The sequence below is a fragment of the Rhinoderma darwinii genome, chromosome 1 (genome assembly GCF_050947455.1).
Source record: "Rhinoderma darwinii isolate aRhiDar2 chromosome 1, aRhiDar2.hap1, whole genome shotgun sequence".
In the NCBI taxonomy this organism is placed as follows: domain Eukaryota; kingdom Metazoa; phylum Chordata; class Amphibia; order Anura; family Rhinodermatidae; genus Rhinoderma; species Rhinoderma darwinii.
The window spans coordinates 312,873,797-312,900,876 of record NC_134687.1 but is presented as its reverse complement, the minus strand read 5'-3'; the positions used below and the strand labels follow the sequence as shown (position 1 = coordinate 312,900,876).

Sequence of the window (27,080 nt, the reverse complement as noted above, 5' to 3'; positions counted from 1 at the left end):
TAGCAGCCGCAGCAGCTGCTAGCGGCGCCATGGATGGTGTCGCCGGGCCAGGGCGCTTTTAAAACAAGCAGGGGAAGGGAGCCAGCGCAGCGCTCCCTCCACCTGCTGTACACCACGGCCCTGCCACACAGTGTACAGCGTACAGCCATTCGTCCGAATGGCATAAACTCCTCCTCCTCACATGCACTCTGCGCTGTGAGGAGGAGGAGATAGAGCGCAAGCGACGGAAAACCCGGCCATCACTCGGGACACATTCCGGTGATGGCCGTGTATTACCCGGCCCCATAGACTTCTATGGGAGCCAGGCGGCCGGGTACCCGGCCGATAATAGAGCATGTCCTATTTTTTGACGGCCGGTTTTCCCGGGCGTCAAAAAATCGGTCGTGTGAATAGCCCCATTAGGGGTCTATTATTCCTAATGCAGCCGGGTGCCGGCCGATTTATGAACGGCCGGCACCCGGCCGGGAAACCCTGTCGTGTGAATGAGGCCTGACAAGTCATATTTAAATAAATTTTCTTTAGTGATCACGAAGAATGATTCCTATTTTCATAGCGCTGAAGACAAACATTTACTTAAAGAGGCTCTGTCACCAGATTTTGCAACCCCTATCTGCTATTGCAGCAGATAGGCGCTGCAATGTAGATTACAGTAACGTTTTTATTTTAAAAAAACGAGCATTTTTGGCCAAGTTATGACCATTTTTGTAGTTATGCAAATGAGGCTTGCAAAAGTCCAAGTGGGTGTGTTTAAAAGTAAAAGTCCAAGTGGGTGTGTATTATGTGCGTACATCGGGGCGTTTTTAATACTTTCACTAGCTGGGCGCTCTGATGAGAAGTAACATCCTCTTCTCTTCAGAACGCCCAGCTTGTGACAGTGCAGATCTGTGACGTCACTCACAGGTCCTGCATCGTGACGGCCACATCGGCAGCAGAGGCTACAGTTGATTCTGCAGCAGCATCAGCGTTTGCAGGTAAGTCGATCTTACCTGCAAACGCTGATGCTGCTGCAGAATCAGCTGTAGCCTCTGCTGCCGATGTGGCCGTCACGATGCAGGACCTGTGAGTGACGTCACAGATCTGCACTGTCACAAGCTGGGCGTTCTGAAGAGAAGAGGATGTTACTTCTCTTCACAGCGCCCAGCTAGTAAAAGTATTAAAAACGCCCCGATGTACGCACCTAATACACGCCCACTTGGACTTTTACTTTTAAACACACCCACTTGGACTTTTGCAAGCCTCATTTGCATAATTACAAAAATGGTCATAACTTGGCCAAAAATGCTCGTTTTTTAAAAATAAAAACGTTACTGTAATCTACATTGCAGCGCCTATCTGCTGCAATAGCAGATAGGGGTTGCAAAATCTGGTGACAGAGCCTCTTTAAACTAGGCATTTTGCAAATCTATTGCACAACTGCATTCCTGATGCTTTTACTCACCTTTACTATATGTTGAAAAAAATAATAAAATTAAAAAAAATGAAGCTTGTTCAACTTTTCACAATTTTATATGCCAGTAAATAAAGCTTGTCACAAACCATTTCAATGGTAAAATAATATAGAAAGCTTAAAATAGAATAAATAATTTTATAAAGTTATTTTTAAACCCCACCAATCCTTGTTAAATTTATCATATATTCTGTCAGAATTTACTATTTTCCATATGAACTATATTAAACAAAACTGTATGTATACCTGGCTATCTTTCGTCTCACTGTTGCAGGATACAGCAAAGACATATAAATATTATTTTTGCAGACACAATGCAGTGAAAGAAGTTTTTAAACTCTGTTCACTGATAAACAATTCCCCACCTTCAAAAAACGTTCCTGACCCAAAAGCCAAGTGCCGCTTGTGAGAACAGCGCAGATGCATCAAATAAAAATCGGACATAAAAGTGCTTCTTTGCCCATTCTTAAATGTAACATTTACTTTGAAGTTCCGGGAGCAACATTACAACGTACCTCACAGAGGCTTCCATTAATCCAATAGATCTCCTTCATGTATCCCATCTGCAGAGTTTTGACCTGATCAGTGCAACTAGCCCGTTTCTTTTTGCTCCCAAATTATTCAAAAAGGGAACAGACAATGGCGGATGGGGAGAGAGTAGACTTAGCGACATGGCATTTTGTAAAAATAAAAATTATTTCACTGCTGAGGTTGTTAGGTTAACAAATACGCATAGCTATACAGTGTTATGCTAGATCACTTTTACTTGTTATCTCCGATAGGCAGACAGTGCAGCCAATTGCGAGCTGGCCTATACAGCTAAATATTGAAATTCAGCAACAGAGGATTTAATGTAGCACCATATCAAATTCAAGTGATCCAATAGATAGTTGCAAAAATGTAGATTGTTTCATGAATATATGCATTCAGTTTTCGTAATTTATTACATTCTTTCAATTGACATGGTTCATTTTAATCCTTTAAATCAAATTTGAACCATGCAACTCCAGCAGGCACACGTGTCGATGCGTTTCCTTGTATTATTCACTGCACCATGTCAATATTTTTAGATAAAGAGGAGGTTAGCACCAAGAACAATGAAGATCTCAAATCAGAATTGATCATTTCTGTAAGTCGAATTATAGGTCTAAGACCCAACAGGTCTGTACTAACAGGACTAGCAGTAACGGGTCTACAACCATATGTTGCAAGCAGAGGGATCTCGAATAACATTATTGCAGCAAATGGCAAAAAGTGCACTGTGGCAACAAATCACAACTAGAAACACAAGTCAAAATGCATAATCCAATCACTAATCTTTGCAAGTGATATTTTCCACCAAACAAGAAGATCTGGAAACAGCACAATCACCACCCCCAATTTGTTTTACAAATATATTGGCTCAAAGGTCTGCACTGGGCAATCGGCCTAAATGTAACTTTTTTTTTTTTAAGCATCTACAAAGTAAACTTGATAATGGGTTTTAATTGTAAATGATTTATAAAATCGTTTAACAATTAAAAAGCAACCTAAGGTAATTTGGTGTCAATCTATTACATATATAGATATATATTTATTAATATATACGACGATCAATACATCTCAAAAATAAACTTGGATGTAGTTTGCAGCAAAGACATGAATATCTATGAAAAGTGTTCAATATTTGTAAACGCCATGCTGGTAGTGTCTTGAATTGTGAAAAATTATCTTTTTTTTTTGTACAAAAAGTAGAAATATTTTTTCTGTCCAGAATTATGTTAATTGTGTTGCGTAAGAGAAACATTTTGAAGTGAAGAGGTTCTCCTGTGAGTGCGCTACAATCTTCTGGCTTGAATCCGCTGGTACAGGTCACATGTCGGGAGTCATGTGGTGCACGGCTGTGGTGCCCATGATAGTCTCTGCAAAAACCTTGTCCAGACAGGACAATTAAGTTCTTTTACAGCAAGTCCATTTTCGGTCTGTAATGTAGAAGAAGTGGTGCTTTCTGCAATAAAGGCATATAAATATATATTTAGGTTGCTAATTAGAACAAGACTAAAATGTAAACTTTAAAAAAAAAAAACAAAAAAAAAAAAAAACATGAAAAAATTATAATTTTATTGCTAATCTTGTTTAAAATTACACAACTATTAAAGACCACTTGCACTATATGTATATATATATATATATATACATATACATATACACACACATACATATATATATATATACATTATTTTTTTTATACTCCACCCAGTTATTGAAGCTTCTATAGAGAAAAAGATGCCTATACAACAATGCAGGCTACCTACCCAAAAATGTGACTACCACTCTGTTCACTATTTTAAAATGCATATGGAAAACAAGATTTTTGTACTAACCGTGCAGTCGATTACTCCTTGAATCCATTGGGGGCGGGGGACACACCATTATGGGTATAAGCTCCTGCCACTAGGAGGTGACACTTGGTAGAAAAGAGTCTTCGATCCGCCAAGGCAGGCTATACCCTTCCCATAGACACTGGCTTATCCAGTTTTGTACAAAAGTAGTAGGAAAAAAGAAAAACAATTATGTCCGCGGGCCCGGGAGAAAAACAAACAGTCGGAACGACAGGTCCTGTGCTTGAATAAACAACCAAAAATAAGCAGGGCAGGATCTGTGTCCCCCAATGGATTTAATGAGTGATAGATTTTAAAGGGGGTACAAAAACCTTGTTTTCTTGTTAATCATTGCGGGAAACGACACCATGGGATGTCCTAAAGAGGTCCCAGAGGGTGGGAAAAACAAAACTAAAAGTAGTTATGCAACCTGCCTAACACACAGCTGGCAGCGACCACGACTGGCATCAACAGATGCCAAAGATTGAATCTGGAAAAACTGCACAGAAGGCCAGGTAGCAGCCTTGCAGACCTAAGCAAATGGACTTGATGCCCGACGACCTAGGAGGCACCAAAAGCCCTAGTAGAATGGGCAGTAAGCCGAAGGGGATGAACTTTACTCTTGGACCGATAGTTTTACAAAATCACAGACCGGATCCAAAAAGCAATACTAGCCTAGGATGCTGCCAAACCCTTGCGTGGCTCTTCAGGAATAATAATAATAATAAAAAAAGAATCTCAGCGCAGAAACTACTACTTTGCAGCCAGATAGATACGGATTGCTCTTACCAAAACAAAGCAATGTAAAGCCCGTCCCCTCAGATGTGATGGGGAAGGGCTAAAAGAAGGGAGAACAATCTCTTCATTAATATGCAATGTAGAGACTGTCGGTAAAAAAGACGGAACAAGCCAGAACAACACCTTATCCCTATTGAGGACCGAAAAAGGTGACTTGCAGAACAAGGTAGCAAGGTCTGAAACCCGCCTAATGGAGGCGATAAGGGAAAGGATTACGCTCACACCCAAGGAAAAAAGCCTTTCACGTATGGCAGTATACCTTGGCTGAGGTTTTCTAGCCCTTCAAAATGATCTGGATCACAGGCTAAAAGAGACCCCTGGCCCTCAGAACCTCAGCTTCAACAGCCACAGCATTAAAAGCATCTGAGGTAAAGTGGGGTGGAATAGCCGCCCTTGGAAAAGGAGGTTGGGAAAAAGAAGAAGACGCCATGGCACATCCACGAGAAGATCAGGTTGAAAAAAAAAAAAAAAGAGTCCAGTGGGGAAGGGCTAGGAAGATTGCACTCAATTCCAACAGGTTGATCTGCTAGGACAATTCTTCCTGCTATCAAGTTGCCTGAACTGTGTGAGGATTGAAAACTGCACCCCACCCAGATAGACTGGCATTCAGTGATTTGACGTACCTGAACGGACAGGAGAATCAACTTGTCCAGGGAGTCCTGAGACTTGTCCCAGCATGAAAAGATGGCCCTCTCGAGGGACCTGTAGTGGTATTGTGCATATGGAACTGCCTCAAAAGGTCGACACCATTCTTTATCTATCCATTTGTGCATGCAAGTGCTGGGTAGGAGTCTCCTGGCAAAGAAGAGCCACTTCTATTTAAAAGGGGGCTACCGTGTTAAGTATCATTTCTAAACACTCCATGCTCCGGATTTTGTGTCATTGATGATACATATGAATCCTCTCAAAGTGTAACGAGAGATCTGGAGACTGAAGATTGTCCTCTCTGGAGGGTACTTTCACCAAGAGGTTGTCCAGCTAAGGGATAACAGCGACTCCCATGGCGCGGAGAAGCGATATTAGAGTTGACAGGATCTTAATGAAGACCCGAGGAATCGTGGTGAGCCCAAAAGCAAGATTGACAAATTGGAAATGTAGAGAATCCACTGCGAAGCAAAGGAAAAGTTGGCGGGTTCCTACGATGAGAATATGTAGGTATGCATCGTGTATGTCCAGATGTTTACACTCCTTGGTTAATAACTTCTCAAATTCTGTATGGTTTTGGGAACATGGCTTCTGGTGCTTCCTCCTGAGAAGGGGAGATGGGGGTCATCCTTTACGTGAAAGTGGTCTTTTACAGCACATATTAACGTCTGCATTGCAGCTGACAAATGCGATTCCTGTTCTGAATCAGAGTCAGAAGACAGATGTGAGGAAAGAGACTGATCTACATTGGTTCTACACGTCATTGACCACAGGGTCTTCCCTCTTGACTTTCTTAGCCTTTTGGCGTGTCCTGCAGCTTCTGCCAAAAACACTCCAAAAATGGAGCTGAACACTGCTTAGTAATTGAGTCTCCCTCCCATATTTACAACAGCTCTAGGTCAGGCTGCTTTGCCTGATTCACCTTGCTGCAATTCTGGGAAGTGCTCCCCCTAGTGGCCAACATAGACAAAAATGCCAAATGTCAATTAATATCCACCTTGTGGAAGAAAAAAAAAAATACAGCAAAAAAATAAGTAACTCACTTAATTTTTTTTTACATTTGGTGACACATTCCCTTTAAAGACAGGAGAATAATGAAGGCAGTACTCCACTGTCAAAAGCCAAGAGTATGTTATCACCCCTCCTAATTATTGAGTTCAGGTGTTTCAGCCACACCCATTGCAAGTAGGTACACAACATCAAGCACACAGCCATGCAATCTCCATAGATAAACATTGGTATTAGAAGTCGCTCAGTGACTTTAAACAGTCATAGGAGGCCACCTTTGCCACAAGTTAGTTTCTGAAATGTCTGATCGGATAGATCTGCCCCAACTGTAAGTGCTATGATTTTAAAGTGGGAGCATGTAGGAGTAACAACAGCTCGGCCATGAATCAGTACACCGCGCAAACTCTCATAGCGGGCGCACTGAACGGATACTTTTGTGGTGTATAGCAATTACCTATCCTATGTTGTATCTCTCACTACAGAGTCCCAAACTGCCACTAGAAGTGACATCAGCACAAGCACTGTTCTTTGTCGAGCTTCATGAAATGGGTTTCCATGGTGTGGCAGCTGCACAGAAGCCATCATGTACAATGCTAAGTTTCGGCTGGAGTGGTGTAAAGCATGTTAACATTTGACTCTGGAGCAGTGGAAGCGTGTTCTTTTGCAGTATCATGGACGAAACGTGGGTTGGCCAATGCCAGGGAAACACTACTTATCGGAATGCGTAGTGCCTGTTACTTAAGGGTTTGTGCTAGGCTTTTAATTTCAAGTGAAGGGTAATGTAAATGCTACAGCATGCAAAGACATTTTAGACAATTGCTTCCAACTTTGTGGCAACAGTTTTAGAAAGTGACCTGCACAGAGCCCTGACCTCAACTTCATCAAACACCTTTGGGATGAAAAGGAATGCCATTTGCGGGCCAGACGTTCTCATCCAACATCAGTGCCTGACTTCACAAATTCTCTTTTGGCTAAATAGGCACAAATTCCCACATGCATCTTGTGGGATAACCTTCCCAGAAATGTACAGGCTGTTATAGTCAAAAAGGGGGGCCCAACTCCAAATTAAGGCCCATGGTTTTTGAATGTGATGTCCAAAAAGCTCGGCAACATTTCCTTCTGTATTGTCTGCGAACGACTAGCAGATGCCTTTATTACACCAGGCGATGGACCGCTGGCAAACGATAATGGTTAGGTCATCATAAAATACTAGATCAATGTCAAACTAGCAATTTCTTGCTGATCGTGCAATCATTCCACGCGTTTACACTGCCCAAACGAGTGTGAACTTTTAGTTTATATAAAATTGTACTAGATAATCAACCCATGTAAAAGGAGACATCTAGCAGATAAATAGAGGCTGATAAATAGAAGACTAAAATACAGACATTATTACCTAAACTCAGATCGTATTGACAAGTCATTGTTCAAAGAATAATCCATAAATAAGAGGTCATAGCCACAGGCCTGGATGAAACACTCAAGCTCAACCCAGGAAGCCAAAATTTGCAATATTTCCTTATTGATCAATCTATATTTTTGGGTTTTCTTTAAATAATGTTGTAGGATTTTTACCAATGAATAATGTCTGTTTTTATTTTGATATGATGTGCTAACCTTAAACTGAACTGCTACTTTAGTACAATAGCCATACTCTACAATAACCATAACGTGTACTGAGCATGGTCAACACAGGCTCTTACTGACTGACTGGCACTAGAGTGCAAGAATAAAGTCATAAGTTATGAATCACCTCAATCATTAATGACTAATAATAAGAGACCTAACAGAGCCACGTCAAAGCTTTTTAGGAATCTTTAGAATAAATATAAAACATTCATGGGGCTGGGGAAATTTCCATCTCTAGCTAGCTCTGATTTCTGTATTCTGGTTTCATGCATTACATTTTGTCTCAGTTTCCAGAAGGCTCTAAGCGGATGGAAAAAGAACCTGTGCCAATTGGCTTCTATAGTTTTCTAAAAACTTCTCACATGAATGTCTTGTCTGGTTAAAAGACTAATAAAATCATGCAATTGGGAATGAGAACCCTTCTATAAGTTTTAACTTGTATATATTCTCTCTTTAAAGGGGTTTTCCAGCTTCTGACAACTGATGACCTATCCACCGGATAGGTCATCAGTACATGATCTGTGGGGGTCCGACACCTGGGCTGCGCACAAATCAGCTGGTCCGGTGCCTCCGTGCACCGGACGTATAAGCCGAAAGCAGTTAGCTCCGGCCACGGAATAGCGGCCGAGCTGCAGCTCTGCTCCTATTCAAGTGAATAGGAGCAGACCTGCAGCACGGCCGCTATGCTATGTACGGAGCCAACTGCTTCCCGGTTCCGTACATCGCATTATGTGCCACAACATCCGGTGCACGCAGGCCACCGAAGTGGCTTATCAGTGCGGGGCCCAGGTGTCGGACCCGCACCGATGACATACTGATGACCTATCCGGTCGACAGGTTATCAGTTGTCAGAAGGTGGACAACCCCTTTAACCCGTTAGTGACCGGCCCATCGTGTTTCTACGTCGGTCACTAACGGGCCTTATTCCGATGCCATAGACTTTTTACGTTGCGGCATCGGAATAAGTTTACAGAGCAGGGAGCTGTCAAATCTCCCTGCTCTCAGCTGCTAGAGGCAGCTGAGGGCTGGGGGCATCCCTGCTCTGGCGTGTGAGATTGATATTAGTATCGATCTCACACGTTTAACCCCTCAGATGCGGTGCTCAATAGCGAGCACCGCATCTGAGTGGTTTTGGAGAGGGGGAGGGAGCTCCCTCTCTCTCCCACCGACACCCGGCGATACGATCGCCGAGTGTCTGTGTCTCTAATGGCAGCCGGGGGTCTAACAAAGGCCCCCAGGCTGCCTGGAGTGAATGCCTGCTAGATCATGCCGGAGGCATGACCTAGCAGATGCCTGTCCGTGTTAAACGGACAGGCAGTAATACACTGCAATACAAAAGTATTGCAGTGTATTATAAATGCGATCGCAGAATCGCATATTATAGTCCCCTAGTGGGACTAGTAAAAAAGTGAAAAAAAAGTTTAATAAAGTTATTAAAAAAAAAAAAATTGAAAAAAAATGAAAAACCCAGCTTTTCCCCTTACAAAATGCTTTACTATTAAAAAAACAAAAAAGTTAAAAAGTTACACATATTTGGTATCGCCGCGTCCGTAACGACCCCGACTATAAATCTATTACATTATTTAACCCGCACGGTGAACGCCGTAAAAAAAATAATAAAAAACTATGGAAAAATTGCTGTTTTCTGTGACTCCTGACTTTAAAACAAATGTAATAAAAAGTGATCAAAAAGTCGCATCTACTCCAAAATTGTACCAATAAAAACTACAAGTCGTCCCGCAAAAAAAAAGCCCTCATACAACTGCATCGGCGAAAAAATAAAAACGTTATGGCTCTTCAAATATGGAGACACAAAAACAAATAATTTAGAAAAAAAAGCGTTTTTACCGTGTAAAAGTAGTAAAACATACAAAAACGATACAAATTTGGTATCGTTGCAATCGTAACAACTCGCTGAATAAAGTTATTGTGTTATTTATACCACACGGTAAACGGCGTAGATTTAGGACGCAAAAAAGAGTGGCGAAATTTCAGATTTTTTTCTATTCCCCCCAAAAAAAAAGTTCATAAAAGTTATTCAATAAATAATATGTACCTAAAAATGGTGCTATTAAAAAGTGCAACTTGTCCCGCAAAAAACAAGACCTTATACAGCTATGTCGACGCAAAAATAAGAAGGTTATAGCTCTTGGAATGCGACGATTGAAAAACGTAAAAAATAGCTTGGTCATTAAGGTCCAAAATAGGCTGGTCATTAAGGGGTTAATATACAGCGTGTGTGTGTGTGTGTGTGTGTTTATATAGAGAGGAGGGGGCGATGTTCCCATTTGTCAGTGTGCAAGTATAACTGATTGAGCCTGGAGTCCTCCAAACCCTCACTCAATGCCTTATCCCAGAAGCCTTTCCCTTCCTGTGTTGGTAGAGATTGCTTCTATTTTTCCATTCCTTATACACATAAAAAAAAAAAAATTAGGTTCTAAACTTCAAATAAAAAAATTCAGGCCAACCCATTTTTTTTTCTTTACTTAGGCGGGATTCACACGACCGGGTCCCGCCCGAGCCAGAGCGTCGGCCAGTAAAATCGGCCATTTTGCCCGGCCGATTTGCATAAAGTTTGCATACAGTGACATCAGCGGCAAATCCTGAAGGGGAATCCCCATGTGTTCGGGGATTCCGCTTCAGGAGTTTCCCCTGATGTCACTGCCCAGATATGGACAGAGACATCAAGCGCTCTGTCCAGGAGCGGAATCCCCGAAAACACGGGGATTCCGCTCCTTCAAGGAGCTAAAGTGCGGCTAGCACATAGCAGAGCGGGGAGATACCTCCCCGCTCTGCTATAGTGGCGTCGCTACAGTAGTAGCAGCCGCAGCAGCAGCAGCTGCTAGCGGCGCCATCAAAGGTGTCGCTGGGCCAGGGCGCTTTTAAAACAAGCAGGGGAAGGGAGCCAGCGCATCAACTCCTCCTCCTCACATGCACTCTGCGCTGTGAGGAGGAGGAGATAGAGCGCAAGCGCCGGAAAACCCGGCCATCACTCGGGACACATCCCGGTGATGGCCGTGTATTACCCGGCCCCATAGACTTCTATGGGAGCCGGGCGGCCGGGCACCCGGCCGAAAATAGAGCATGTCCTAAAAAATCGGTCGTGTGAATAGCCCCATTAGGGGTCTATTATTCCTAATGCAGCCGGGTGCCGGCCGATTAATGAACGGCCGGCACCCGGCCGGGAAACCCTGCCGTGTGAATGAGGCCTAAAACTAAAGTCATCTACTGTCATTTTGGCAAGTAAAAAAAAAAAATAAGAAAAATGTATGTGCAAACAAAAAAAAATTACCTTAAACCTCCATCTTGTGACAACAACAAACTTAAGCGTGTGATCTTTTCCCAGGATTTCTTCATTGCATAATATGTCCAACTGAAAAGCAAAATAAAAATCGTTTATATGCAAATTTTGCCATCTGCAAACATTTCAGACATTTCTAATTTGTATTCCAAAAATAATGAGTACACACATCCTCAGTACTGGTGGTGTATAATATGTGTATTTTATGGTGCTCATTGAAGTCAATGGGCGAAGATCTAAAATATGTCTGCACCGAGTGCTCCACAGTAAGAGCCACTTATCTCTATGACGTCCATATGTCCTACTAATAGGAAATACGAATGGAGGATGTCGAGTGTACATCCCTTTTTTTAAAAGTCTGGATTTTTTTGTCCAAGTACAATTCCCAGAGCCATTTAATCTCATCTAGGTAAAATCTAAAAAGTGTTACAAAGACATATAATGCTCAATAATGGCTCAAGCTCAAGAGCTAAGCCTGCGCTGTCAGCAGCGGGAGTCAGCTGTAACATACAGGTGACATGCTGCACCTTCAATGAAAAAAGAAAACAAGGTCATAACTCCGTGGTAAATCCAAATTATAAATGGTATTTTCTTCCTTTACATCTCATATCCAGACATCATCCCGAAAAAAAGATGTTAAAAACATGCTTGGGAAAGGTCCTATTGTTGGACTGAAACGTCGCATTTATGTTGACTGAATAAACCCACAAGTTTTTTCCTCTACCGGAGTGCTCACACACATATATACATATACACACGCATGCGCACACACACACACACACACACACACACACACACACACACACACACACGCACACACACACGGCTAACAACCTGCTGCAATGGCTGGTAAAACCCCATAGATGCCGTGGTCAATAGCAACTTTGGCACCTAGGGAGTTTGGGCTCGTCCTCTGTCTGCTTATCGGCAGAGGCAGAGCATTATAGCCCTACCCGGTCAGTTTTACACTGAAAGGCATAAAACACTGCAATACAGAAGTATTGCCGTTTATTATATCAGCAATAAAAAAAACAACAAGTAAAAACACCAAATTCACGGTTTTGCCCCTTACATAGTACCTTATTATTGGAAAAAATGAAAACATAAAAAAAACTATACATAATTGGTATCACTGTATCCGTAACAACCCAAACTATAAAACTATGGCATTAATTATCCCGCACAGTGAACTAAGAAAACGATGTTAGAATTGCTGTTTTTTGGTCACCTCTCCTTAAAGGGAATGTGTTGCCAGAAAAACATGTTTTGTTTTTTTTTAATTGAACATTTAGTGTGTAGGTGATTAAACATTGTTCAAATTGTTTTTGTTTTTTTCACGAGTCAGGAAATATTATAAATTAGATTCTAATTTATAATATTTCCCATTGCTGGTCACTAGATGGAGCTATTCCCAAAATTGCAGCATTGCAAAATTGGGTAAAAAGCCCTCGCTCTAGTGAGCTCTCAGCATCCCCCCCTCCTTTATCCGGGCTAGTGCCGGGATAAACGAGGGGTTTGAACGGTCTAACCTCCTACACTGTGTGTCGCCATTTTTTGAGCTAACACACAGTGTAGAAGGTTAACATACAGTAGTAAACGTACACAAACACGAACATACATTGAAATCTCTTACCTGCTCCTGCCGCCGTGGCTCCCTCCGGCCCGTCCGCTCTGTCTGCTGCCGCTGCTCCATGTGCACAAGTCCGGAAGCCGCGACCGGAAGTAGTAATCTTACAGTCCGGCCGCGACTTCCGGTCCACAGGAAAATGGCGCCGGACGGCGCCAATTTCAAATTGGACTGTGTGGGAGCGGCGCATGCGCAGTTCCCACACAGACGGCGTACACAGAAGTGGATGGGACGGGAGCCGTTCGCAGTCCCTATGGGACTGTGGCTGCCGTATTCCATGTCTGTATGTGTCGTTAATCGACACATACAGAAATGGAACAAAAAATGGCAGCCCCCATAGGGAAGAAAAAGTGTAAAAATAAGAAAAGGTAAAACACAAACACACAAATAAATATAAACGTTTTTAATAAAGCACTAACATCTTTAACATATGAAAAATAAATTTGTGATGACACTGTTCCTTTAAAAAAAGAATGGAATAAAAAGTGATCAAATATTCGTATGTACCCCAATATGGTACGAATAAAAACGACAGCTTGCCCCGCAAAACAACAAGCCCTCACACAGCTCCATCATAAGAAAAATAAAAAAAAGCTATGGCTCTTAGAATGTACCGGTACAAAAAAAAAATTCAAATAATTAGCAAAAGCAGTAAAACATAAAAAACTATTCGTTTGGTATCGCTGTGATCATACTGACCCTCCGAAAAAAGTCAGTATATAATTTATACTGCGTAGCAACCGTCATAATAACGAAACCCAAAACATTGCCGTATTCTTTTTTTTCCATTCCGCCCTCAAAAAAATTGTGAACATCTTCTCTATACATTATATGTACCCCCGTCCCGCAAAATAATACGAAAAAAAATAATGTCTGCGTCCTCAATGCCTAGAATAGCTGCCTCCTTAATGGGCTAAGAAAACAATAGTACCATTTCATGCAAATGAACACTGCTTTGTCTTACCTCATTAAAAGATGTTAGATTAAGTTTTTTGGCTATGAACTTCTTAAGATGCAAAACGGTTGCCTGGGCTGAGCACCGTATCCATTTCCGCTTGAGTCCACGCAACTTGCTGCTATTGCATTCTAGGCATATACTGACCTTTAGAAGGGAGGAAAGCACAGAAGAAACACAACTTAATAATTTACACTGCCATTCCAGATTTAATGTAGTGCCACTTAAGTAAGGGAAGAAGTAAACCAAACCTGACAGAGTAGCACACCTACTGTTCTGCTTTCTAACACAAGAAAATAACCCTTCAAAGCGCTGTAGGCTTGTTTACAGTGGCTCCGAGGTAGATTACCTTGAAACTCATGACTTCTTCGAGTCTAAATTACAATACAACTTACTCAGATTCTGTGGCATCCCAACAAGACATTCCTTTGAAAACTTAAACAATTAAAAGCTACAACGCAGAAACACTACAGTATGCGGATGTAGCAAAAAACTGGCCAAACCATGCAAACTCTCCTTTGTATCAAAATCAATGTCTTCAATGAAATCCATCTTTACATCCCTCAAAGCACCAGCTATATATAGAAAGCTGCTGAATGAAAGCGCTCGGCATGAACAAATACATAGGCCACACAAATGTCAACCTGCATTGTGTCTGCCTACAGCTCATTATACACATGCCCAGTCTTTCAATCCTTTTAGCCATTATTAGATTATTATGTCAGTCTGCACTGAATACATGGGTCAGAAGATAAAGAAGAGGAGCTGAAGTGATCCTCAGATCAGTTTAGCAATTAAAAGAAAAGAAAAAAAAAAAAAGCCATTACTGCCAGTTTGGGGATTGAGTAACCTTGGCTTTTTTTCTACCATTTATACATGGATAGATTAAAAGCATGCACTCCAAGTTTTGTGTAATCCAACAAAGTCATTTTAGGTCATAAGCATAGGAATGTATGGTCTCCAGACAGCGGACATCACGGAGCTCTGCCCAGAGACCAATCAGCGTGGTCTCAAGGCATGTGATCATTGTGACAACCTGTCACAATGATCACAATACATGCCCAGTCGGCGTTCCCCATACACTGTCTCTCTCATCCATCTATCTATCGATCTCATATATATTGATATATAGTATAGTTTAAGGCTGGGGCAACACGATGACTTTGGACACGACACAGTCGTGCGGTCAAAGATCACTATGTTCCGTAGCGTACATGGCAAGTAATGAAAGTGAACGCGACAATTTTACCGGACAAAGCGATTATTGGCCATAGGACCGGTGTCGTGGCCAAAGTCGTCGTGTAGCTCCAGCCTAGAACTATACTATATATATCAATATATAGGAGACAGATATGAGATAGATATATAGATATGAGATAGATGATAGGAGATAGATAGATTAGAATATCTCTATATCTCTCTATATATATTGTAGCAGTGCAGCTACTGGACAGTGCAGAAACTGTCAGGTTTTAGGCAACCAGGGAACATGTACAGCAGTGAGGGTTTTCTCTGCTGTTGCTTGGGTGTAAAGCCCGGAACAGGGCCTGGTTTGCTGGAGTGTGAAGGAGAAGGGCTCGTTTCCACTCCATACAGACAGTCCAGGTCTTGGGCTGTCTGATGAGCCTTGTGCCCAGCACCTCAAAACATAGGCAGCTTTACCTTACACGTTGGTGACTCTCACAGGCTAGCATGCCTGTCTTCCCCAGACTGAGAGCCCTGTGTGAACTGCACACACCTCAATTAAAGAGCCACCTCAGGTGAAGCCTAACTAAGCTCATCAGACAGCCCAAGACATGGACTGTCTGTATGGAGTGGAAGCCCAAGACATGGACTGTCTGTATAGAGTTGAAGCCGCCCTTCTCCTTCACACTCCAGCAAACCAGGCCCTATTCCGGGCTTTACACGCAAGCAACAGCAGAGAAAACCCTCGCTGCTGTACATGCTCCCTGGTTGCTTAAAACCTGACAGTTTCTGCACCGCTACAATATATCTATATATACACATATATATATATATATATATATATATATATATATATATATATATAAATTGTGATTTTTTTGTTAGAAATAATAATCTTTATTTATATATCTACCTATCTCTTTATCTATAGCTTTCATTTATATATATATATATATATATATATATATATATATGCATTCTGCCCTGGGCGATTTTAATTACATTATTATCCCCAGATATATGTAGGCTTAGTCCCAGTTCTGGGTGTATGTGCAGAGTGGGTCCCCACCTATGGAGTTTGCCTTGTCGCGGCAGGCGGGCAAACGCGATTTGATCAAAGTGTGCGCTAAGAACCTCCCTATTGTAAGTAGATTTAGCAGTAATGCATATTTATTTATATTTAGGTGACATTGGTGTTCGCAGAGTGCGGTCGCAAATTTTTGTGTGCTGTGTATATGTATGTATATATATATATATATATATATATAATCATATATAGATGTACAGTTTTAGGCCCCATGAACACGGCTGTAAGTTTGTTCCGCAATTACGTTCATCAAAGTACGGAACCTACGGACGCCTTCCAAAATATTTATGGGAAGGTGTCCGGGCCGTAGAAATGTCCCGTAAAAAAAAGGACATGTCCTATTTTTTTATTTTACGGACCATGCAAATGTGAGTGTCTGTCCGTGGCCGGCTGAGCCTGTAATCACTGGCCGTGATTACGGGCATGGCAGTGTGCAGGGGGCCTTAAGTTGGGGCTACACAGTGACTTTGGTCACGACACTGGTCGCATACACAATGATCGTTTTGAAACCAGCTTTAGGAAATTTGCTCTCCAAAAGCCAGTTTGCGCACCATTCATTGTAACCTCCGCCTTGCGCCCAGCGTGTATGAAATGCACATGTTTGGTATCGTTTAAGTTGGCAGAAGTTGACAAATATACATTCAGTTGTGTTTACCCAGTGTCACGCAACAGATGGCAGAAAAGATCACCTGAATTCACATAATTTGAAAAAGAATGGCAAGTTTAATTTTTTCCATCAAAGTCAATGAATTGTCTGGAAATAAAAATAGAGGGCTAAAATCTTTTATATGTCACTAAACTAATACCTTGGGGGTGGGGCTGTAATTTCCTAAAAATAGTAATTTTGGGGGTGTTGACGGTGTTTTGGCACTTCACAACATCTGCACTGGTCATATGGTGTCAGCAAACCAGCTTTGGAAAATTTGCTCTCCAAAAGCCAGTTTGCGCACCATTCATTGTAAGCTCCGCCTTGTGCACAGCGTGTAAGAAGTGCACACACATTTAGTATCGCTGAAGTTGGCAGACGTTGCCAAATATGTGTTCAGGTGTGTTTACCCAGTAGCATGCACCAGATGTCAACAAACATCATCTAAATTCACATATTCACTTTTTTTTTTTTTTTTATAATTTTTTTTTCCAATTACATTTTTTAAAATGTAAAATATATCTATTATTTTTTTTTACAAAATATGGAAGCCCAACATGTTCTGAAAAAAACAAGACCAAATACATGTGGGTTGGAAGAGTAATAAAAGAACAATTCGCTTTTAAATTGGCGCATGGCTAAAACTTGAAAATGGGCCTGTCAGGAAGAAGGGTAAAGCCTCTGGTCAGGAAGTAGTTAAATCTTCGCATATTCCCAACCTTGTTGATAAAACAGCATTTGAAAGTGAAAAAGTTTACCATAGGAAGCACTGTGCTATAGATACCTGTTCATCACTTCTGTGGTAGTCATGGTCGTCTTCTTGTTTTTCTTCCGTTGTATCTTTAGTTGTATTTTCTTCCGGTTTTGTGTCACCTAGAATATAGGAAAGCACAACAGTAACTGAAAAAAAATGAAGTAACAATCTTTTAATTTTGATATGGAAAAAACAAAACTCTGCAATTTCATTAACAGTAAGCGAATGTCACTAATACGAGTTGCGATTTGGGCATAAATTAACAGAACACCATTATACTTGGCACTGCTCTGTGGCTGAATACCAAGTGGTTTGTATATTAAGTGGAGTTCCAAAAACCGGAGTTCAAAAGAGGAGTTAAAGCCCAAGTAAGTGCTCTTCTACTTCTTTATCTTTTTGATTAACACCTGTTCGCTGTTTTTTTTGTAACTGGGATAATGGACAGCAAGATTGGAGGTTTTCTTCAGTGCACAGTTTGCCATATGTATGCACGACTGGAGCCGGAGTTCCAGGGTGAATATCTCTGTGGCAGATGTGAGCATATTGTTCACCTGGAAGCTCGTATTAGAGATCTGGAGGAGCAGAATGCAACACTGAGGAGGATAGACAATTTTGAACGGAGCTTGCTGCTCACAGAGCATGCAGTTAGTGGGTTACAACTGGAGGGTGAAGACATGGGTGAGCAGGATCAGGTAAGTAGCTGGGTTAATGTAGTTAGGGGCAGTAGAAAGGGGTCAAAGACAAGGAAGGCCGATCCGGTTTCTGACATTCCAGGCAAAATTGCCAAGTTGGGTGATGATGCTAGGGTGTCAGTCTCAGAAATGGCAGCCCTAGTGGATACTGATCTCCCTAACAGCCGGGAGAACAGCCCAGCTAGTAGTCGGCGGGATGGTAATGCAGGTAAGCCAAGACAATTGATAGTCGTAGGGGATTCTATAATCAGGAAGACGGATAGAATTATTTGTCGCCAAGACCACCTCAACCGAATGGTTTGCTGTCTCCCTGGTGCCAGGGTTCGGCATGTGGTGGAACGGGTGGACAAATTGCTGGGAGGGGCTGGTGATGATCCAGCTGTCGTGGTCCATGTCGGTACCAACGACAGAATAAATGGTAGGTGGAGGAGCCTTAAGAATAATTTTAAAGAACTAGGCTACAAGCTGAAGGGAAGGACCTCCAAGGTTGTATTCTCAGGAATACTGCCTGTGCCATGCGCATCACAGGAAAGACAGCGGGAGCTTAGGGAGTTAAATGCATGGCTGAAGTCTTGGTGTAGAGGAGAAGGATTTGGGTTCCTAGAGCACTGGGCTGACTTTTCATTGGGGTACAAACTGTATTCTGCAGATGATTTGCACCTAAATGGAAGGGGGTCCGCTGTGCTGGGGGAGAGAATTCTAGCTGGGGTGGCGGAGTATTTAAACTAGGGCTGAGGAGGGAGGTCAATGTAGAAAAAAAAAGGGTAGCCAGGTTAGAGAGGGGTCAGACTATATTGGTGGGGGGAGAAACAGAATGTGGGGAGAGGACTAGACAACAAGATAAGGAGATCCTTTCGTTACAGAACATCAGTGTAAATAAAAAGGACCGATTAATGTCAAATCACATTTCTGATAATAAAAGTGAAAAACTGACAGGCAAGTTAAAGTGTATGTTCACAAATGCCAGAAGTCTAGCAAGCAAAATGGGGGAGCTGGAGGCCTTGATACTGGAAGAAAATATAGATATAGTTGGTGTTGCTGAAACATGGCTGGACTCTTCACATGACTGGGCTGTAAATCTACAGGGTTTTACACTTTTTCGTAAAGACAGGACAAATAGGAAAGGTGGTGGTGTATGTCTGTATGTGAGAAGTGATATGAAGGCGAGTGTGAAAGAGACAATAGTGGGTGAAGACTGTGAGGAGGTTGAAACCTTGTGGGTGGAACTAGAAAGGGAGGTAAACACTGAAAAAATTACTTTTGGTGTAATCTATAGACCCCCCAATATAACTGAGGAGATGGAAGGTCAGATATATAAACAGATGGAGCGGGCTGCACAGGCGGGTACTGTAGTGATAATGGGAGATTTTAATTTCCGGGATATTAATTGGTGTCATGGTTCGGCTTCAACTGCAAAGGGGAGACATTTCCTCAACCTGTTGCAGGAAAATTTTATGGGCCAGTTTGTGGAAGACCCGACTAGAGGTGAAGCTCTGTTGGATCTGGTCATTTCTAATAATGCAGATCTTGTTGGGAATGTCAATGTTCGTGAAAACCTCGGTAACAGTGATCACAATATAGTTACATTTTACCTATACTGTAAAAAACAAACGCAGGCTGGGAGGGCAAAAACATTTAATTTTAAGAAAGCCAATTTCCCCAGGATGAGGGCTGCAATTCAGGATATAGACTGGGAAGAACTAATGTCAAATAATGGAACAAATGATAAATGGGAGATTTTCAAATCTACTTTGAGTTATTATAGTGCAAAATTTATTCCTACAGGTAATAAGTATAAACGACTCAAATTAAACCCCACATGGCTTACACCTTCTGTGAAAGGGGCAATACATGACAAAAAAAGGGCATTTAAAAATTACAAATCTGAGGGTACAGCTGTAGCCTTTGTAAAATATAAAGAGCTTAATAAAATCTGTAAAAATGTAATAAAATTAGCAAAAATACAAAATGAAAGGCAGGTGGCCAAGGATAGTAAAACAAATCCCAAAAAATTCTTCAAGCATATAAATGCAAAAAAGCCAAGGTCTGAACATGTAGGACCCCTAGATAATGGTAATGGGAAGTTGATCACAGGGGATCAAGAGAAGGCAGAGTTACTAAATGGGTTCTTTAGCTCTGTATATACAACAGAAGAAAGAGCAGCTGATGTAGCCGCTGCCGGTGCTGTTAATATATCAGTTGATATACTGAATTGGATGAATGTAGAGATGGTCCAAGCTAAATTAAATAAAATAAATGTGCACAAGGCTCCGGGACCAGATGGGTTACACCCTAGAATTCTTAAAGAGCTTAGTTCAGTTATTTCTGTCCCCCTTTTCATAATATTCAGAGAATCTCTAGTGACTGGTATAGTGCCAAGGGACTGGCGCAGGGCAAATGTGGTGCCTATTTTCAAAAAGGGCTCTAGGTCTTCCCCGGGTAATTATAGACCAGTAAGCTTAACATCCATCGTGGGGAAAATGTTTGAGGGGCTATTGAGGGACTATATACAGAATTACGTGACAATAAATAGCATTATAAGTGACAGCCAGCACGGTTTTACTAAGGACAGAAGTTGTCAAACTAACCTAATCTGTTTTTATGAAGAGGTGAGCAGAAGTCTAGACAGAGGGGCCGCTGTGGATTTAGTGTTTTTGGACTTTGCAAAGGCATTTGACACTGTCCCCCATAGACGCCTAATGGGTAAATTAAGGACTATAGGTTTAGAAAATATAGTTTGTAATTGGATTGAGAATTGGCTCAAGGACCGTATCCAGAGAGTTGTGGTCAATGATTCCTTCTCTGAATGGTCACCGGTTATAAGTGGTGTACCCCAGGGTTCAGTGCTGGGACCACTATTATTCAACTTATTTATTAATGATATAGAGGATGGGATTAATAGCACTATTTCTATTTTTGCAGATGACACCAAGCTATGTAATATAGTTCAGACTATGGAAGATGTTCATGAATTACAGGCAGATTTAAACAAACTAAGTGTTTGGGCGTCCACTTGGCAAATGAAGTTTAATGTAGATAAATGTAAAGTTATGCATCTGGGTACCAACAACCTGCATGCATCATATGTCCTAGGGGGCGCTACACTGGCGGATTCACTTGTTGAGAAGGATCTGGGTGTACTTGTAAATCATAAACTCAATAACAGCATGCAGTGTCAATCAGCTGCTTCAAAGGCCAGCAGGATATTGTCGTGTATTAAAAGAGGCATGGACTCGCGGGACAGGGATGTAATATTACCACTTTACAAAGCATTAGTGAGGCCTCATCTAGAATATGCAGTTCAGTTCTGGGCTCCAGTTCATAGAAAGGATGCCCTGGAGTTGGAAAAAATACAAAGAAGAGCAACGAAGCTAATAAGGGGCATGGAGAATTTAAGTTATGAGGAAAGATTGAAAGAATTAAACCTATTTAGCCTTGAAAAAAGACGACTAAGGGGGGACATGATTAACTTATATAAATATATTAATGGCACATACAAAAAATATGGTGATATCCTGTTCCTTGTAAAACCCGCTCAAAAAACAAGGGGGCACTCACTCCGTCTGGAGAAAAAAAGGTTCAAGCTGCAGAGGCGACAAGGCTTCTTTACAGTGAGAACTGTGAATTTATGGAATAGCCTACCGCAGGAGCTGGTCACAGCAGGGACAGTAGATGGCTTTAAAAAAGGGTTAGATAATTTCCTAGAACAAAAAAATATTAGCTCCTATGTGTAGAAATTTTTCCTTCCCTTTTCCCTTCCCTTGGTTGAACTTGATGGACATGTGTCTTTTTTCAGCCGTACTAACTATGTAACTATGTAACTATAAGTAGTTGGAGTGAGGCACCACAAACTGCTTTATTTTACTATTTATTAAAAACAAAAAATCTTCTCAAGATATTTAGTTCTGTAATTATTTGTTGGAGTGGTCTAAACTCCCTTTTATCTTTATATAGTGGTCTGTTTCACAGTGATGCAGTCAGTTGTTGAGAGATGGGTACAGAAAACTGGACATAGTTTGTGGGGAATGTTGACTACGTTAAAGGGGTTGTCCAGACTTGGGGCTGTTTTTCATGCTGATCACCTACCTACAGGTAGCAGTGTAAATTGCAGCAGGGCCAGGCAGATAGCGCTAGCGGGCACTCTGGGGTAAGATAACATTATAGTGTCTGCAGTGTGAGCAGGACCCTGTGCAGTATCAGTCCCACGATGGAGGGTTAAATGTATCACACTAAGGCCCGATTCATACGACTGTGATTGGACCGTGAAAAACCGTCCGTGTGTCAGCTGCCAGCCCGACTACGGTACATGTGAAAGGGATTCCTGGCATCATAGTCATTTAGGCACATGACAGTGAAAAAAGATGGCCAGTAAAAACTGATTATTTGTCAATTTTTCATGTCAATTTTGCATCAGTGCCTCCAAATTTTCATCCATTTGCCATCAGTTTTTCATGGCCGTCAGGTTTCTTTTTTGTCCCTATCCCCTGAAAACACCACAGTGCCCATGTAGATAGTGCCGTAATGTCCCTGTAGATATTGCCCACATATAGTGATAGTGCCACAGTGCCCATGTAGATAGTGCCACAATGTCCCTGTAGATAGTGCCACAATGCCTATGTAGATAGTGCCGCAATGTCCCAGTAGACAGTGCCCACATAGTGCCACAATGCCCACATATAGTGACATCATGCCACAGTGCCCTCATATAGTGCTCACATGCAGTGCCTCAGTGCCCACCTCAGTGCCACAGCGCCCACATAGTGCTCACATACAGTGCCATTGCCCACATCAGTGCCACAGCACACACATCATTACCACAGCGCCTACATGTAATGACAGTGCCACAGAGCCCACATGTTATGACCGTACCTACATAGTGCCACACTGCCCACATATAGTGACATAGTGCCAGTGCCCACATGCAGTGCCAGTGCCCATAACAGTGTCCACAACAGTGCCCACATGTAATGACAGTGCCACAGAGCCCACATGTAATGACAATGTCCACATAGTGACAACCCCACAATATAGTTCCACGTGCCCATGTAGATAGTGCCACAACCCTAGAAGATAGTACCCCACCCTCCCTAGTAGATCGCAGCACCTCCTCCCTTGAAGAACCGCTCCCCCTTATTTGTAGATCGCACCCAACCCCCCCTTCCTTGAGGTTGCGGACGCTTTGACCGGGGATTGAGCTCCTAGTGGGATCTACAGCAGCGCGGTCTTCAAGGCGGGGTGGTGGTGGGATATGCAAGGGGGTGTGGCTATATATACGAGGAGTCTCTGCTTCCCCAACGAACTGCTGTTCCATGTAGAAACAGAGACAGGACAGGGCAGATCAGGCAGTGACGAGACGGCAGGGCGAAGATTCCCCCTGCACTACAGCGCGACGGCGCTACTACAGAATTGATTCAACGATTCTGTTAAAAAACAGAATTGTGAGAGCCCTTGAGGGCGAATTAATCTAATTAATTTGATCGCCCAGCCCTAGAAACAACAGAGGAACAGCACAACTTAGAGCTCTAAGAAAAGATGCGCCAAAACTTTTATTTCATGGGGGAATAATTTAATTTACTAAAACAGACATGTCAGGAGAATTGACAGGTCCTCTTTAAATATGAAGTAAAACATTGATGATACTGTTATTTAGGAGGATCATACCATTTCGAACAGCTTCTACATGTTGCTTAGCTGCACAAGTGTCTGCTTTGATGTCACCAGGCACCTCCATTCCGAGTTTGTGATAGAACTCTCTCTGCTTACGGATTTCCGCTATGAGTAAAGATATGTCATGTTACAGTAGTGAGTATTTGAGATAAAAACTCCAGCAAACAGCTGCATAAAAAGTAATTTTAACTTTTTAGCACTTTGATGTTCAATAGAAGTGGAACGATAAATACATAATGAAAATCCACGTTAGAATTGCGGCCCCATTCATTTCTATGGGCCCATGCACACGACCGTATTTTCCACGGTGCGTACATGGCCCAGGAGCCAGGACCGCAGAAAAAACGGACATGTCTTATTACGGCCGTGTTCTGCGGTCCAGGCTCATAGAAATTAATGCACGCGGCAATGTGCACGGCCCGCGAGTGACACCCCGCGGCCGTCCAACCTGAAAATCACGGCCGTGCACATGGCTACGGTCGTGTGCACGAGGCCTAAGACTCCACGTTCCAAATTTCTTTGTTATTAAATATTGTATTCTTCTGTTTTAATAACCCTAGGTGGTTTGCATCATCGGCAAACATTAAAAAAAATATCCAATGCAAATTAGTAAACTGATAATGCTGCCATTTTAGTGAGCAAGACTATCTTACGACTAAGGCCAGATTCACACGAAAGTTGTATACGTCCGTGTGTTGTGCATCAAAACAACAGACAGCACACAGACCTATTCAACTCAATGGGGCTATTCAGACATGCATGAGTTTTCACGCAGCGCGTGTCCGTTGCGTGAAACTCACTGCATGTCCTATTTTGGTGTGTTTTTGCGGATCACGCACCCATTGAAGTCAATGGGTGCGTGGAAATCATGGACAGCGCACAGACGTCTTCCGCGTGCGGTTTGTGATTCACGCACCAGTTGCTAAAGAAATACAGAGAGAAATAGAAAATAAAAAAATGTGCACCAACTGATGCCACACGGGACACACACTGATGCCACAGGGAACTGCAACGCAAGAAAAACGCTGCATTTTTTACGCGCGCAAAATGGACACGTTCGTTTGAATCAGGCCTTACAAAAAGAGTAAATAACTGATCAGTTGCAGACAATTATCAACTCTAAGCTGCAAAATGCACAGGATACCCTACCTTCTTGTAGACCTGGCACCAGCTTGTAAACGATATCTTGCATTGTTCGGTCATGACTGAAAAAACAAAAATACAAAAGAAATTAATAGTAGAAATGTTTTGTTTCAAAATAATGGTTATATCCTTGCTTTCTTTAATATTTTCACCACCACTGGCGCACACAAAAGGCAGGTAGACAGCTGGTACTAAACTGGCCTTCCCGCAAACACTTACTCTTTATTCTGGAACGGTTACATGTATTAACGTTCCATCATTCACTAGCAATAAGGAAACAGCATGTTTGCTTTTGGTTCAAATCGAGTAATAAAATATATTCTCCTATCAGTGGTAAAAAGGTTTCTGCTGAACTTCCTTTACCTTTAGAATACAAATCTACCCAAAAAATATATCTGCACCAAGGAGTTTTTCTCCACAATAGACTTCTACATATAGTGAGGGGACATGGGAGAAGGCTTCAACTAGAATTCTGTTTGGTATTACTTTTTATTAGATGGTATTTTTTTCTTTATAGTATAAATTTAGTACCTCTCATCACTGTGAACCAATGTATCTGTTATTCTGTCAATGTATGTACCTGAACAATCTTGAAAAAAAAAAAAATCCTATGTGTAAGAGAATAATCAGTTTAAAGAAATTTAATTAAATTGATGTGTACCAAAACTTGCACATTAGCTTGGTACTTCTGAAAGGGAAAACACACTTCTGTAAATAAATCGTATGTATAAAAGGCAGGGAGCCGGAACCGGTCCCCTGCACTCAATTGTATCCATTTCCTTAGGATGCGGATACATCTGAGTAGCCTAGCGCTGCCCTGGCGAGGCACATGATGCCTCGCCATTCGGCGCTTTAGTGACGATGCAGTCGGCGCGATGACAGTGTCCTAAGCTTTTTTCTGGTGCTGTATATATGTACTGCACTTTGTTCTGGTGCTGTATATATGAACTGAGCTTGGTTCTGGTGCTGTATATAAGTTCCTAGCTTTGATCTGGTCCTGTATATATGTACTGAGCTTGGCTCTGGTGCTGTATATATGTACTGAGCTTTGTTCAGGTGGTGTATATATGTACTGAGCTTGGTTCTGTTGCTGTATATATGTACTGAGCCTCGTTCTGGTGCTGTATATATGGACTGAGCTTGGTTCTGGTGTTGAATATATGGACTGAGCTTGGTTCTGGTGTTGAATATATGGACTGAGCTTGGTTCTGGTGCAGTATATATGTATTAAGCTTGGTCCTGGCACCATATCTGTGCATTAGCTGCCAGATCCGTTGTGGTTTACTGTGCACGCCGCACTGTCCTCCACCATTCTCATGTGGACAGCCTAACCAAATGGGCTGAGCTCGCTTAGGATATTAAATGTGCGCATATAGGTCTATACGTAATGGGTGAGTTTAATATAATGTGTGGGTAGGTCTGTACGCTTATGTAATTATATACATAGTGTGGCAATCCAGACAAACATTCTGGACAGGGAATTTCTTTATTTAGAGTCCACTTTAATGTAGGGGGTATTTGGAATATTGTAATTGTTTTATTTTATTATTAGAATCATTTTCAATGGCGCGATACACCGCAAAACACTGCTAGCGGTCAGTGAATGGAAACATCCTAAGTTTAAATGCAGAGGCTTAACCTCTCTAGGATTGAGCCTGTGTTTACCTTTTTGCCTTAAGGGTATGTTCACACACTAAACAAAAAACTGCTGCAAAATACGGAGCTGTTTTCAAGGGAAAACCACCTTTGATTTTCAGCCGTTTTTTAAAGAAACATTCTTTTGATGCGTTTCTTGTGGCCGTTTTTGGAACTGTTTTTCTATTGACACAATGACAAACGGCTCAAAAAACGGCTCAAGAAGTGACATGCACTTCTTTTCACGGGGCGTTTTTTTATGCGCCGATTTTTCAAACGGCCGCGTAAAAAAATTGCTCTGTCGGAACGAAACGCCATTTTTCCTATTGAAATCAATGGGCAGATGTTTGAAGGCGTTCAGTAATCCGGCTAACATCTGCAAATTATCAAATTTCCAAGCACCCAGCTCAACTCTGTGGCATGTGGAAGGGGCATAAAAGCCAAATTGAAAGCAAAGTATTTTTTAGTCACATGAAACGTCACTAATCGGATGAAGTGGTG

The 27,080-nt window shown here is 41.9% G+C and overlaps 1 protein-coding gene across 3 annotated transcripts in view; it reads right to left on the bottom strand.

The window, feature by feature from the left end:
- Positions 1–1,386: 1,386 nt before the first annotated feature.
- The window catches only part of PCGF3 (polycomb group ring finger 3), a 188,147-nt gene continuing 162,453 nt past the window's right edge, over positions 1,387–27,080 (bottom strand). For all 3 annotated transcript variants that reach the window (XM_075851333.1, XM_075851341.1, XM_075851351.1), the window contains 6 exons: positions 24,951–25,006; positions 23,796–23,906; positions 17,473–17,561; positions 13,780–13,917; positions 11,180–11,260; positions 1,387–3,434 (listed from right to left, as the gene is read on the bottom strand). In XM_075851333.1, coding sequence (XP_075707448.1) covers positions 3,387–3,434; positions 11,180–11,260; positions 13,780–13,917; positions 17,473–17,561; positions 23,796–23,906; positions 24,951–25,006 — 523 coding nt within the window. In that variant the 3' untranslated portion in view covers positions 1,387–3,386. The remainder of the gene's footprint in view (positions 3,435–11,179; positions 11,261–13,779; positions 13,918–17,472; positions 17,562–23,795; positions 23,907–24,950; positions 25,007–27,080) is intronic.